The sequence below is a fragment of the Rhipicephalus microplus genome, chromosome 1 (genome assembly GCF_043290135.1).
Source record: "Rhipicephalus microplus isolate Deutch F79 chromosome 1, USDA_Rmic, whole genome shotgun sequence".
In the NCBI taxonomy this organism is placed as follows: domain Eukaryota; kingdom Metazoa; phylum Arthropoda; class Arachnida; order Ixodida; family Ixodidae; genus Rhipicephalus; species Rhipicephalus microplus.
In genome coordinates this window covers 206,337,825-206,353,905 of record NC_134700.1, presented here as the reverse complement: position 1 = coordinate 206,353,905, position 16,081 = coordinate 206,337,825, and the positions used below count along the sequence as shown (strand labels likewise).

At 44.7% G+C, this 16,081-nt stretch overlaps 2 protein-coding genes across 5 annotated transcripts in view; both read right to left on the bottom strand.

The window, feature by feature from the left end:
• LOC119159769 (heterogeneous nuclear ribonucleoprotein K) overlaps positions 1–4,723 on the bottom strand; it is a 75,557-nt gene extending 70,834 nt beyond the window's left edge. For all 3 annotated transcript variants that reach the window (XM_037412618.2, XM_037412619.2, XM_037412620.2), the window contains exon 1: positions 4,535–4,723. The gene's annotated coding sequence lies outside the window, so the exon portion shown is untranslated. The remainder of the gene's footprint in view (positions 1–4,534) is intronic.
• A 6,694-nt stretch (positions 4,724–11,417) lies between these two features.
• Positions 11,418–16,081, bottom strand: part of fry (microtubule binding protein furry) — a 64,860-nt gene continuing 60,196 nt past the window's right edge. For both annotated transcript variants that reach the window (XM_075890963.1, XM_037412621.2), the window contains exons 9-10: positions 13,754–14,007; positions 11,418–12,100 (exon numbers count right to left, since the gene is read on the bottom strand). In XM_075890963.1, the coding sequence (XP_075747078.1) occupies positions 11,824–12,100; positions 13,754–14,007 (531 nt within the window). In that variant the 3' untranslated portion in view covers positions 11,418–11,823. The remainder of the gene's footprint in view (positions 12,101–13,753; positions 14,008–16,081) is intronic.

The following is a 16,081-nucleotide window of genomic DNA, read 5'->3' as shown; positions in this document are numbered from 1 at the left end:
TATATATATATATATATATCGTTAATTACCTCTAAAATAGCCCCGCCGCTGTGGTCTGGTGGCTAAGGTACTCGGCTGTTGACCCGCAGGTCGCGGGATCGAATCCCGGCTGCGGCGGCTGCATTTTCGATGGAGGCGAGAATGCGGTAGACCCGTGTGTTCAGATTTGGGTGCACGTTAAAAGCCCATGCAGAAAGTCCTTGGCTGCCTGCTGTACTTAATGGGACACTAAAAGTGAAATCTCAATGTATTACAACGGCTAAAACGTTAATATCATTAACAGCAGTTCCCAACTTACCGAGAAATTAATGAATATGCACGAGAAAGCATGTGCTACGATAGGAAATTCGCAAAATGATTCCAATGACATCAGGGGTACCGCCTATTAATAAATGACTAGTAATCAAACTAGCTGCACCAAATATCCTTCAGTGCATCAAAAGACGTAACAAAACGCTGCTTGTTCGTTTCTGTTGGATTCATGGAAAAAAAGAACCGCTGGACGTTACTGTGGAGAATGGCGCGAGTGGTTCAAAAGTTCAATTTTCGTCTGGTTAAACTGGACAGGAATGACAGGAAATTGTTGAATTAGCGTTGTTGTTGCAATGGCTCCCGCTGCTTTCGTTCTGCTGCTACTAGTGTCGGCGGCCGCGCAGTAGAGACAGGCAACGAAGCGCACGGCAACAGTGACGTGAAACGTTCCGCTTGGGCGGGTGATTTGAAGTGCGCTAACCCTATGCGGACCAATAAAACAATTTTATTTCGAAATAAGTACTTCCTTGGCAGAAAAGTAACACTATGAGGTTTACGAACCGCTATTTCAACGATAAACGTAGACTTAATAGTTGCCATTAGTCTCTCTTCAAGAAATACGGCGGTGCAAGTTGCAGCAAAGTAGTTCAGTGAGAGCATCGTACGATTAGTTTTCCGGTTTCATCACCATTCGAAACGCTGTTTGTTTATTGAATGTACTTATGGGCGTGTGCAAGGGCCGGGTACCATGCGGTTTCCTAAAATTAACTAGAAACGACTACGGTACTGCGATCGCTCAGCAACCATGGGAATGATTGCCAGTATTAGGCAGTACATGGATTTGCCTAGTTTTCATGCTTGCGGGCTGCGAACGCGATAGTGCTTTTGTTTATTGTACTGTTTTCGTTTAGCATCGAATAAACGAACAAACCGTTTTGAACTTCATGACCCGATTTCAACTGGTGAACTTAAAAGATTAAGGCGGTGAAGCGCAACTGATGAACTATTGCTGAACGTTTCGCGACAAAGCAACTCTAAGCCACGGGAAGCCAAACGGAGCCTAAAGTACGAAGATTAGCCATAGCCATGCACTACGCATCATTCCCATGCTCGCTGAAGCGCCATGCGTAGCAGCTGCCATAGGATTGATATGGATGGATTGATATGGCTATACCCTTTAGATCGGGTGGCGGCTAACACCACCTAGCCGTAATACTTAGTGAACCAGCAACTATATCTGTTTCTTCCCTTTAAGTAGTGAAGTTGAGGACTGGTACTTTGCAGTGAAGGATTTAATTTTCACTCGTGCCTTGATTTTAGCCACCAATCAGATAACCTCCTAGTCACTAGCGTCAGAGTGCCCTCTAGTGTAGATATAGGAAACCATATACAGTGTGTACACATGGAGAGTCATACAATGCGTGACGAATCAAGGGGGCCTCTGTTTTGACGCCCGCTGCAACGTTGAATTGGCTAGCCAGGCGACCCACGATTCCAGAAGTCAACGGTACACGCAAAATGTGAGCAGATATCCCATTCTCAGAGGCGAACGCCACGAACAACGCCCCAAACTCTATAGAAGGAAAAGCAAGCGAAGCGCTTCATGAGGAGGCTACGTCAATTATGCGCCTTTACGCAGATGCGATGAAGGCTTTGCGGGTGGCTACCTTAAAAAACGAGAAAAAAAAAACGCGACCGTGAAGAAAGTGAAATGACAAGGGAGAAGATGCAAGCGCCTCTTTTTTTTTCTTTTCTGCAGACTGCTACAAACAGGACAGCATGTCTCACGGAAGACCGGCACGATATAAGTCGACCATTACCTTGTTTTCAGAAGGAATTTTGCCACCAATCTCCTCTACGGTGGTCCTCGGGTCGACAAAACGAAGCCCCGAGCGTACAAAAAAAAGAGAACAGACAGGGACCAGTGCGTGGAGTTTATCGCGTACATCATCTCATCCTCGTTCGACCAAACGTGGCACAAAACAATCGAGGCGACGAGAAGAAATATAGACAAGACGAAACGTAGAAACGAGTTTGCGACAAAATTGTATGCGGCGGGGCGTAACTTCTGGCACCGATGTCACCGCCAGCGCCTAATTAGCATGCGCCAAGAAGGCGAAATTCAATTGTCGCGTGTCAACACGAAAGCACCGTCGCCACAGCAGCGCGAGTGTATATATACAACAGACCGTGTGTCCCGTTTCTAAAAGAACTCGGCGGCACTATAGAAAAAGAAAAGAATTGAGAGCTCGCAACTGTCGTCTTGGAAGAAGGTGCAACCAGATCGACCTGCCAAGGGAAGAAAATGGAAAAAAAAAACAAGAAAGCACACGCACCTAACACTGGGACAAGCGAAAATTAAACGGAAGCTGCGGCGGATACTGGAAGCAATGCGGTGAAGCCGCCGTGCCGAGCACCGGCGAACCAGTTGCAGGCGGTGCGATTTTAATCAGTCCGAGCGCGCACCCTAGCACGGAGGATTTTTTTTTTTCCCCTTTCTATTCTTTTTTCCACCGTCCACTCGCTCGCAGCTGGACGTGTGCGTGCTGCAAAAGCTCCGGAAAGTGAGGGGACCCCGTAGGTATATCTATCGACCGACGTGGCAAGCGGCAGCAGCACACTGGCGAGAGAGAATACACCGAGGGAAAGAAGAAAGCCGCATAAAAGTTCCCTTCTGCTGACCCCCCCCCCCCCCCCCGCAAACTCAAAGCTGCGCGCCGGCTCCACCCTTTCCTCCCTTCAAACAGCCAGCGTTTCCGCGCACAACACATCACGCACGCAACGGACCCAGTGAAAATGTCAGCAGCGCATCGATTAATTTCGGCGTCCACCCCCCCCCCTTCCATTTTTTCCCCTTCCGCAATATTGTAAGAACAAATCTATTGTTTCGTTATTCACCCCTCTCTTTGTACGCTTTTTGTCTTATTCGATTCTCTCGTTACGTTTTCTTTTTGTCTCATTTTTTCTTACGTGTATGTAGCGTCGCTTTTCCCGCATTGCAAGACTCGCGCGAGGAGAAAGCGAACCCCTCGCGATGCGGGCACCAACAGCACGGATTCAAGACGCCAAAAAACCAGGCTCCAAAAGCACTCGCTCAACAAGGGCGGGGGGGGGGGGGGGGGTGCTTCAGAGAACTACCGCAGCTCAACAGTTCTGTTGTGAAGATGGTTTCACATGTCGCAGAACGAAAGTCGACTTACTTAACCGCTATTAATCCCCCCCCCCCCCCCCCCCCGTTTTCTATAACGTAGGCGAAAAACATACCACACATGCTTGCCCATTCAATATTTGCGCAGCAGAGCTTTCGCTTATACGTAACTCGCGTAAACGGAGCCGTTCGTGGTTTTACGAATGCAATTTGCAACGGGATCGCGTCTTCCCGGGACACGTGTCGGGCTCTGACGAGGGAAGGCTTCCGAAGTGCCTTCGTAATGCTAACGACGCTACTGAAAATACGCGAAAGCAGTCTCCGCCGCCCCGGGGCAGCAAATTTCGGCGCCAGGCAGGATGGAGGCGCAAGCGGGCAACCTGTTGCCCTCCCAAGCTGAGTCGCCCCGCTAATAAACGTCCGCTCATCTAGAAAATGGTTGTCGCGCCTCCCTTCAGCGCCGCCTCTTACGAGGGAGAGAGCGCAAGCCTCGTGTAGTAGTAGTACACGTACGACCACATAGCGAGGAAACATCCCATCCGCTAAAAGCATCCACGCAAACGCCGCCAGCGCGATCGCGTAGCGAGCAGTACCACCACCCTGCAGCTGCAAAATACACGAACGTATGTAATATGCAAGAGACTATCCTGAACGCAGGCAGCACGCCCGCCTCTTGGCTAGCAGCTCAGGCGAGTGAGCGCCAACGAAATCGCTCGCTGATGTACACACAGCTTAGTCTTGCCGCAGCCTGCGTCCCGGCCGTGAACGCGCCTCGCGAACTTCCTCGTTCCTCTTCAATAAGGCGTGCGAACGGAACGATACGCGCGAATCTTGATATATCGGGGAGCACAGGAATGGAACGATCCCAACACAGGGACCAGACAGTGGCAGCAGCACTCCTGCCGGCGATAACCGTTCCGCAGGAACCGGCGCGGTGCTAACCGCGTGAAGCCTACATCGCCAGCGATACTTGCAGATCAAGATCGTACGTCCTTTAGGGTTGCAACTTAGACTACGAAAAGTAACTTTGCAATAAAACGCTGGAGGATCAACGAAAAACTCCAGTGCGGTGTGCACGAGCCATCAACACCGCCGTGCTAGGCCTAACCGATAGATCGGGACAAAATTACTCACCTGAAGCTCAAAGCTCTCGATGCGACTGCTGGGCTCACGTGGGGGACCCTCGGTAGATGTTTTCAGGACACACTTGGCGTAGTCTAGCGCGCCGGTGAGGATAATATAGGCCACATAAACCGCCGCAGCTACACAGCAAGATCAGCAGCGAGCGTAGAACGAACACCGAACAGCCAACGAGAAGGCAAAGCTATCCCAGAGTGCACGTCGGCGATACGCGTGGCGACATCTGCGGCCTCGGGGCAAAACACTGCTCAATATGGCCACTCGCAGCGCGTGCTGCGCGTGTGATCGTGAACCGTGGGTGATGTATGCCCAGCTGCGCGAGCTGCACGGCTACGTGGCATGTTGTGATTTGTTCAGCGGGCCTTTGAAGCAGCCGTGATGCTCTCCACTGACCCGAAACACGTACAGCACGTGCTGGAAGTGCGTCTACTTATGGTTGTAAATGAGAACGGCAAGGTTCTGTTTGTGTATAAGCTCGAACGTAGTTTTATGTGGCTATGGCTTCGCGTAATTGTGATTAGTCGCTTGCTATGCTTAGCAGGGGTGTAACGAGAAATTTATTTGGGTGCCTTTGGATGCAAGATATTCGGGAAGGGTGCGGATGACTCCACCTTTGGCTACGATCTTGCTTGCTTAGATTTAGTTTTCTGAGCAACAGTACTTCCGATTAAATCGTCCTGTCGTTACAATTTTCGGTAGTATTTGGCAGTATTTTACATGAAAGCAAGCCAACGCTTGTTTATCGTTCCGCATGAATGTTCCGCCTTTTTTTTCCCTCCTCATTCATGTTCCATGTCTGCTATTTTCAACCGAAATGAACATGCTTGTTATTTCCTAGTATATAAATGCGAGTTACAGGAAGCTCATTCACTCAGAACAGCACACAGAGAATCACAAATTTAAGCATACATAGGTGAACTCGACGTTTCCCAAATTAATGTTATGTCCAATACAAAATTAGTAGTTGGCTCCCAACACATGGTGCTACTTATGGTGAAAACTGCTGAGCATCCTAGACAGTAGTACACAGAGAAAATAGTCTCATGACTAACTCTAGGAAGATAAAGAATGACAATGGAATGTCCTTCACAAGAGCAACCCCTGTTCCTCTGAAGAAGAGCGAGTTGTGCTGTACACCACAAGGGGAGAGTCTTCATATTCCGGAAAGGAGTGGGGGCCCAGATGGCCCTTTCACATTCTTATACTCTCTCTCTCTCTCTCTCTCTCTCTCTCTCTCTATATATATATATATATATATATATATATATATATATATATATATATATATATATATATATATATATATATATATATATATAGTGAGAGCCTTACTGAGAGTATTAGAAGGTCAATAAACAAATGTCTATTACATGAAAAAAAACTAATTTTCTTCATGCATACAACCCGTACTTATTTTGCACTAGAGCCAAACAAATGCTTAAATTTTTGTCCCCCTACGGCTTCGTTCCTAATGCAACCACGATGCTAGACTCCCTACTGACAAGAGGAAGGCGGGCGCGGTTGCCAACAATTGCCAGAATTCTGTCGGGGAGGTTGACACCACAAGCAAGCATCACGGCAGGAATCTGTGCAACCATGTGACCGCCATCAGGTACAGGTGGCATGGAGGATAAGTCGTGTGTGTAAGAGAGTTAAGTGAGAGGCATATGAAATAAATGCAGCAGAGACGGCTTTGAGGTGGGTCGGTCGTATTGAAAAGTAGAGGCAAATCAAGGTGAGAGAGCCGCCTGAACAGTCTGTAAGGGCAGAATGAGCGGCTAGAAAATCCATACTTAGAATCGTAGAGCTTTCTATTATACACTAGAAGGAACTCTGGCGCTAGTGTCTACGGGAGCTGCAACGCATGGCGCTTCAGCGAGCATGGGAATGATGGGTAATGCACACATTTGTCTAATCTTCATACTTCTCTCTTGCTTTTGGCTTCGTGTGTGTTCGTGTGGCTTGGAGCTGTTTTCTCACAAAACAAAAAATCAGCAAATGTTCAGCGGTTGTGCTTCACTACCTTATTTTTTAAAGCTTACCATTTCAAACCAGGTCACGAAGTTCAAAAGGGTTCGTTCTTTTCTTTAAAACGAAACCGCAACCAGCAATAAACGAAGCCGCAAGTCCGATTCCGCAAGTACGAAGACTATGCAAATGTGTGTACTACCTATTATTCCCATGGTCGCTGAAAAATCGCAGCGCCAGAGTCCCCTCTAGTTAATTTTAGGAAACGCTATGCTTAAAATGAGATGATGAGGGCAATTTTCAATAATGGTGAAAAGAACAGTTGTGCTTGTACCTGAAATAGTCACATAGGCCCAGAACGTGCTAGTAATAGCGGCAGTTCCCCCGTCGTCAACTCGTACGGCTCGGTTTAGAGCGCGCGTGACAACTTTCTTCAGTCGGCAGTAAAGAGCAGCACTCATAACCAAGCACCTTCAAACCAATAATATTAGGTGTAGCTTTTTTAATTAATCAAGGCACTGGGTGGACAAAATGATACCAGCCCAGCTACAACCAAAAACCGTCGACGTCTTTCTCCTCTTTCATCCAGCCACGCTGAAGCGGCTGTGCCGTATCTGTATTTAAAGTTGGTGCCTGCGCAGTCCCTACCCCTAACCTCATTCGATGACTGTAGCTCAATATCAATTCCTTGATAGCACAATTTATTTTTACTGCCTATATCAATTATGTAAAATCATGTAATGTTTACAGAGTAACTGCGCAAAGAACAGACGGGAGCACAGAAAGGAAGAGGGAAGCACGATGAGCACCAGCACAAACTTCTAGAAAGAGCTTTAGTTGATAACTGCGCTTGTTTGTGCTTCCCTCTTCGTTTGTGTTCCCATGCGTTGTTTTTGTGCAGTTACACCAGGAACAAGTACCAGCTAGCCAAACTTAATACTCTTCATGTGGGCCTGATGACTATTCGCAATTTCATCCCTTAGACACATATAAATACCTCAACTGTGTGAAGTCGACACCTATAGAAACATGTTGACAGACTGTCTGTTGAAGTAGTATTCAAGAATGGTGAATCCAATACAGCCTTGCTTGTACTTAGCTGGTGCATTATCAACAACGAATCTCAGTGTAAGAATGTCCACCAACAGCCTAATGGCTATGCAATCATGTATACTTAAATTTTTTTTTAATGCCTGAATTGTAGATGTAGCACTCTATACATGCTAAGAATTCCTATTCCAGGTACACTACAGCAATAAATCTGCCACTGGCATTCAAGCAAAAGGTATACAACCACTGTATTGTTGAGGACCACACAGCGTGCGATGGAACGGGAGACAACATGAGTAACGTTAACAGATCCGAGGAAGGCAGACTGGTTCAGACAACAAAAAAGGGGTAGCAGATATTTTAGCTTAAATCTTGCCAAGCAAATGGTCATGAACTGGCCACATAATGAGTAGGACAGACAACCACCGGACAGTCAGAGCAACAGCATGGTTACCAAGGCATGGAAAAGGCAGTCGTGGAAGGACGAGAGTTAGATGAAGTAACAAAGTTAAGACGTTCACATGGAAAAAATGAAATTGGCTTGCACAAGATAGGGTGAATTGGAGATCATCACGAGAGGCCTTCGTGCTGCAGTGGACTAAAACAGGCCGAGAATGGTGATGATGATGTCGCAAGATATTGCCACTGGACCAATTGGTATTACTGCCGTGCGAGTTTCGTGCATGTTATTTTATAATGCTGTTCCCTAACAGCATCACAACGGGCATGTCTCTTGTAATCCACAAAACTGGTATGTTCATCTATCTTCTGATAAGGTATGTCATTGAACTATCACTACGTGCATCATTGAGTCTAATTGGTTGCTGCTTATCTTAATATTGCCTTTAGCTTGTCTGGTAGACCACTGCAGTGTTTAGCAGCAATGACAGACCCAGCAGAGTGTACAGGCCCCTAAAGCAATGTGGCTTTTATATATGCCAATACTTTTTCTTATATTCCTAACATTCAACTGTCTCTTCATGCACCATGAGTAAATGTGACCTGACATTCACTTTTCCTTCCATGTGCATTACTCATTGCAGTGCATCAGTGACTGTGGCATTCTGTTCAGGCTGTGGGCTCAATTCCTGACTGTGCTCCCTGCATGGTCAAAACTGTGCAAAAATGACACACATATAAAGTGCTTTCAGTAAACATTGATTTCTCCAAAAGCCTTCCCGTAGAGCCTGCCCCTTCAGTATATCTCATAGCTGTTGTAGTTCATTTGCATGTTAGGGCCCACAGACTAACCGATCGATTAACGTAACACAAAGAACAAAACGCCCAGACATGAACTTTGTGTAATTGGCATAATTTACTTCAAAGACACGTACACAGACATGTACCGCTATGCAAAAGATTTTCACACGACAACATTTCATTCCATCGTTTGCACGCTCTCACACAAGACATACAGTAGGCATTCATTCTCATAATCGTGAAAAGTGAAACAGTGCTTCACCAAAGTCAGGTCACAAGTCACTTTCAGATAAGAGTGGCAGTTACGGCCCGCTTGGTGAACGCAGGAGTGAACATAACCACCCTTGAGGAACCGAAAGTATAATGACTAAAATTTACTGGACACACTCATTATCAGAAACGAATGGGGACTAAAGGTCCTATCGGCGAGATCTAATGACTAAAGGCTACAGGCAAGTGGCACATAAGGGTACCCTGCAACGGTTGCATACAAACACACACAAAGACGATTGCACTACTTGTACAAGCTGAAAAGCTGTGAAAGAGAGAGGCCGTTATTTGACAATAAGATAAACTTGCTGCTTTTGTTGGCCACTGAACCTGCTGGGGAGCTTGCTTTATTATAAAAGAATCAAATGCAAGTATACTGGCACAAGGCCCCACCCTCTTTCACATTTCAAATCTAGGCACTGACAGACTCCTTTCGTCAAGAATGCTAAGATTTTATCAAACTGGACATTCATTTTTAACAATATTTAGCTGACTTAATCTCTCCGCTCTGCAGTTATTTTTCCTTACGTGGCTATCATTTAAGGTTTTGGTTCTACATGAACTGCAAAATAAAAAATTGAAAACTGAACTATGAATTACCATGGTTTTTAAAGAGCACAGAGATGTGTTTGTCGAGTACACACACTGCAACATGTTCATTTACGGATATAGATTCATTGTAACCTTTCAAATGGTCTTCACTTGGAAGGCTGCCACAGTAAAAACGCTGCACTGTTACTAACACGGACATATTCTGATACGTGTGTTTGAATATATGTGCGTTTGAATATTTATTACTTGCTCATATTTGCAAAACTACTTTTGGATTTACCTGATTAAATCTGATAATAGAGAGCAGACAGTACACATGTCACCCATGGCATCATTTGAACTGTGATGCTACAGATGAACACTTAGTGTCCCATGAACTTTGCCATGCTGCATGGTACAAATTCAAGTGTGTGCCCCAGAGCAATTTATCAATAAAGCATCCACATTCACTAGCATAATGACACACTTTATCCCAGTAATTTAGTGAGCAGTGATGACAAAAAAGGAGCTGTAAATCGTGCTAAGACACCTAACATCACAGAGCCGTCTTGCTTTTGTTGTCATGGAGTGCGCCTGCCTTCAAATTCTGTCCCTACCCCGCTGTTATATGATTGGTAAATATAAAAAAACAAGAAAAGAAAAATAATCACAACATGGGTTGGTCTGAAAAAACTGCCGAGCCATTTGGTCTACATATGGTGATGCAGATGTCACAAAGATGCCATTTTACAGAACTCGTAGGTCACAAACTGGCACTCATTCCTATGCCTCTGAGTGCAGTTATAAGTTCTCGATGCCTATGCTTATTTTTGGGATATGGTGCATCTAATGCAAACATAAGAGCATCAATCTGGAACAGTATTTTGTCTGTGCCTGCCGGCAGGCATGGTTGCCGTGCTCGAGCTCGTAATCAATAACCTTTAACGACAGACAAAGCGTACCACTTCATGGCGAAATTACATAATACAAGATTAGCGTGAAGGTACGATTGTGGAATGGCATTTGCCACTGATGCTGGCTGTGACGGTTAGGTGTAGGTGTGATGATTACGCGGGTGAAAACAAAAAAAAAAATATTTTCACGACCAAATTTAGAGGTACGATCATTACGCAAGTAAATACAACATGTGTTTTCTTACTTGTTGATCAGCATATGCTATTTTTTTTAAGGGCAAGGCAAAGGCACATTTATATTGGAGTATTAAATTCTACAACAGAAGTTAGAAACATAAGTGGTCGTGTTATGAGATGTCAGAAGCTTTTTTGACATAATGAAGGGAAACAAATTCGTACAGGTTAGGCTTATGCAAATATTCAAATACTTTAAATATTCAAACAAATATAATGGTATTCGAATGCACCATTAGAATCTATATTTGGGACATTAAACGCCACAAATTAATCAATAAGAATTTATATTATTGCAAATTTCGAAGTATTCTAAAGAAGGAATGAATGTAGATTAGTCTGCTTGTAACCCCCTGTAAAGGTGGTCTCACTGCAGTGGAGGGGTGCTATGCACTGAATACACCTATCCAAAAAAAATCCGCACTGCCGTGATGCCCCTCTTCAAGGTAAAATGAACATATTGCAATCGCATCGCTTCACCATTTTTTAAGTTTAGAAGCTTGTTATATCAGGTTATATGTTCTAAGTATAGTAAACTTTAAAACGTAACATATTTTACAAATTCTTACTTGCACTGTGCCGAAATTCTAATTCTGCTACTATTCAAAAATGCAGCCACTGCCCTTGGAACCAAACAGAAAAATATTTTCACATTCCTTGTTTGAATTCTAAGACTTAATGTGCAGGTTGATTGAGTGACAATTATGCTCTTTCTTTTTTTTTTTACAATATGTGATACATACTATTCAAATTTTATTCTAAATTACTCGACCAATTCACTATTTGCTTTTAATTAACTTCGAACCTAAATTTACTATTTGCACAAGCTTAGTACAGTGACTGCTGATGAAAAGAGAGCATAACCACAAAGAATAAGGGCAATACACAATTAAGCGACTTTCCAACAGTAATTAGGGAGAAATTCTATGATGCAACTGACCAGCTTAAAAACATATAGTGACTGCGTATATATTAATGCTCGGTGCTGATGGCTTGTGGCACAACACAACGGCACTGTTCTGACGCCACTAACAAGCCAACAAAGTTAAGGTGGCAGTGCAAATGAACCAAAGTCGCGATGACCTATACAGTTGTGGCATTCTACGGCTGAAATCTTCAGCAGTCCGATTTGCGGAACAGTGAAGAGTCGAAAATGCAGGTGTGGTCCGGCGATGCAACCATGGCACCTGCCACAGCGCTAATATCCAAGGCATGCAGTGCAGAGGAGAGCTGCAAGCTGAGCTCTCGCAGCCGCTGTCCGACCACTGCCAAATCTGGATCGGGGTGGGTCATGGCGAAGAACGGTGGCATGCCCGCTCGCTGCTGGCTGAGATGCTGGCAGTAGGCAGCCAGCACGGCCTCCAGGTCTTCATCTTCTCCAGGGCTGTGTTGCCTGCGCAGTGTAATAACGTGCATCAACCTTCTGTTTGATTACGATGCCTACAGGGGGGCTAGCAGCAAATACTCTGTTTTTTACTTTTGCACAAGGCACATACCGAGTTATCTGCTTCCAGTATTGCCGTATTATGCAACCAGAGTTCACGTTAGCCTGTTTGTATCAAATAAAAGTACCATAACCTTTCCTATGCTTGAGCCAATGTAAAGCTCCAATTAAGTTAAGATTGCAGATGTGTTCAGAATGCACTTTATTTATTTATTTATTTATTTATTTATTTATTTATTTATTTATTTATTTATTTATTTATTTATTTATTTATTTATTTATTTATTTATTTATTTATTTATTTATTTATTTATTTATTTATTTATTTATTTATTTATTTATTTATTTATTTATTTATTTATTTATTGTACCGTCAGGGCATTACAGAGGGGAGTGGAGATCTACATAACGGAAGCAATGTAAAACAGCAAGGAAAAAAACTCACAGCAGAGAAGTAAGTGAAATAAAGTAGGCATAAATGACAACAATTTGATAAGTAAAAACGTATACTAACAATAGTAACCTTATATATATATACACACATATCTACTACATATATACAAACATATATATATATACACACAAACTTTTAGAGAAGATTAATAGTTTTACGAAACATATTTTTATCAGTTATATAAGCGATATCATGGGGAAGATCATTCCAACTGACACAAGTTCTGGGTATGAATGAGTCATGAAAACATTTGGTGTGACATGATGGAACTCCAACTTAATTGCGGTGATCAATTCGAGCTGATATGTATGATGGCCTTGTTAATAATTTGTTTCAGATAGCTGTTGTAATAAATTTTAATAAATTTTGTGAAAAAGACATAACTTATACGTATGTCTGTGTTTATACGTATGTGCTTATAAGTATGTTGTCTGTGCTTATACGTATGTTGCATTGTGACTGCCAGTTCTGAAAATTGCCACTGTTCATGAAGATGATAGTGTAGTAAGCACGTAATATTGCCCTTAAGGGGTCCTGAACCACTTTTTCATGTAACCATCAAATGACCTCACTGACACATTTTATTACTTCATGAACCGATTGATGCAAAAATATCTTGCATTTGCCAAGAACGAGCAGACTTGCGAGGCTCTTCCAGACGAGCGCACTAGAACCTACACAGGCAGCTACAGAAAGTGGTAAGGAAGTTACGCCAGCATGCGTCATGGCCTTGAGCATGTGATGAAACGTGATCGCTCTCTCCTGCTGTGGTGTGGCTCACCGTGTAATTTTAGCATATAATGAAGCATGACACCAGCAAGTGGCAGCACCCTTTGGCACGAAGCACATTTGATCCAACACTGCTCCTCATTTATGTCGTCTGTAGACAATAGCATGCCTCTGAACGCAGAGAGCGCGCTCGAGTAAATGGTAACTTCTCGCTCGGCTTTTAATGCACAACTGCAAGATTTGGCTGAGTTGTTTGCAGTGATGTATGCTTTCTGTAGGATGCACTTCTTCACGAACCTGCGGGGCTGTTCGAGGCCTCTTCAAAGGATACCTCGAAAATCATGGTCATCTATACAAAGGCTAAGAGATATGGCTGTGTATGCAATGTCTGTTCGTCGCAGACTAAAACAAAGACTCACCCATGCAGGTGCCTGGCTACTTCGGCCCACCGTCTATCATTCAACAGGGAAGCCAGGGTGTCTTCGGGGTCGGCCGATTCAGCACCCTCGGGAGGCGGCGGCGACAGTCGTTCGCTCTCTGTGTCCTCGATGGAGCGCAGGACCTCGCTGCGCACGGCTGTCAGCTCCTGGGACAGGTCAGCCAACTGCCACTGAGGCGCAGCCCAGCCCAGCTGCTCGAGCAGGCGTCGATAGCCTTCCAGCAGCAGCAGGACCTATAAACAAAGTGTCTAACTTTTAAAGTTATGCTCCGAGCTACTATGCACCAAAACGACACTATTATGAGGCATGTAGATGAAGGATCACACAATACAGGAGAATCTCGGAGATACGAATCTCAAGGTGGGGCAAAAATATTCATATCACCCAAAGTTTCTCATCCCCAAAAAGCTAGCAAAACTTTCAAACCACAATATGTAAACACAAAACATCTATTTCCATCAAACTTACTCACATATGTCTTTTTGGGAAACAAGTGAACGGAACTTCGCACGATTCCAAGTGAAAACTCGGACTGAAAACCAAGTGCCCAGGTTTGCTCCACCACAGCCGTAAGCAAACAAAAAGAACACCAAAATACTTTGTGTCTTTTTATGTTATATACTGCTGTGTCAGCCATGTGCCTTCATAGCTGTGCAGTCTCAACGATCTTGTTGATGGCGACCATGGTTTCATGAGTAGCGACTGTGGCAAACTGTATTTCTGCTTTCAGTTTGTGTGCACTGGCCACGCACGTGCCACTGAAACTGCACTGTTGCTGTCTATGACAGCGTCTATAGACAGCATCTACTACAGTTTTGTCTGCGGTGGTTGCGTCAAGCACCATCTCTGTGACTCAGTTAAAGTTGAACATGCGTCTACTTTAGGATTAGTTCCACACTTTCTGAAGCATGCTGCTGTACGTCATGGCTCGATGGTGTTACGACTGTCAGCATTATTGAAGTTTTTCGGCCTTTGTGAACGGGACGAAAATATTTCGACGCATTTTAAGCAAGGGTGTGCCGTCAAGACGAGTTGATTTCCTCTCGGCAAAACCTGAACGCGGGGTTCAATACTGGTTCGCGCAAAGAAAACGCACGAGCCAAGAGAGGCCAATGCGTAGCTCGACTCAAGAAAGGCCATTGTGTTTGCTGCGAGCAAGGCTATCGAAGCAGACAAGGAGGCAGCTGGGCCATTTTCGAGGTCACCGAGGATCTGGAAATCTCGGAACCAGCATGGTATTTGCAGTTCAGGCTGAAAGCTAAAGCCAAAGTGGTTGTGGCTGCATCTTGTGAGGAGAAGCGGAGCCCCGGGATATGTGCAGCTAAGCCACAGCTTCTAGCAAACAACCAGGAATGGAATGTGGGGTTGAAGGAAAAAAAAGGGCACTATCTGTTGTAGCCTTTGCGGGAGCCTGCCTCGACAACGAGGGATTAGTCGACCACTCCTCCTTCCCCCTTTCTCCTTAAGATCGGCTGAATGGGGTGGCATATTTTGACGATATGCTGGCCCACCACTACATTGTCCTACCCAAACAGTCAGGCAAGTTTGACACGTGTACCGGCAGCCGGTTTTTCGAACCTTACCCAGCTGCCAGAAGAATCTTGGAAACCAAAATCATCGGACGTGCGCGAAACTTGGTGACGTGTGCGAAAACGTCGGTGCAGTGCATTGGTGACCATATTTGGGCATCGTGTGGACTGTGCCCTCTCCGCATGCATTGTGTGGTATCTTTCCTCTCCTTTGTGGGTGGAGCACCTAGACCATGGAGCGCCCTATTGGCGGAAGCCGCGGACAATGTGCCCAGGGTTGGCAACGAGGTGCTATATAAACCGAAGACTTCCGTGTATTAAATGTTCTACAGTTCAACAGTTCTCATGTACAGTTCTGATCACTTGATCACCTCCTTTCTAATTCTCAGTTACTAACCATGTAAATAAATTGTTGTCGTTTTTACGAGCGCCTCATCTGACTTGTTCGACGATGGGTCCTATGACGGGCGCCCGCTACCAAACTGAGACCCGCGGGACCCCGAGTCGCAACAATGGTTTCATCACCCAAATTCATAACACCTGTTGCGATGTGACAGAACACCTGAGTTTTGGCCCACCAAACACAATAAAATTTGGCTGGGGAATTTTGTGCATTCATATCAGACTAAAATTCATATCACTGGGTTTGTATTACCAAGGTCCTACAGTGATAAACAATCCGAGGTTCTTTAATGTGTGCCAAGACCAAGTACACAAATGTCTCTGTATTTCGGCCCCTTCGAAATTCTGCCACCTTGGCTGGGCACTGAATCTAAGT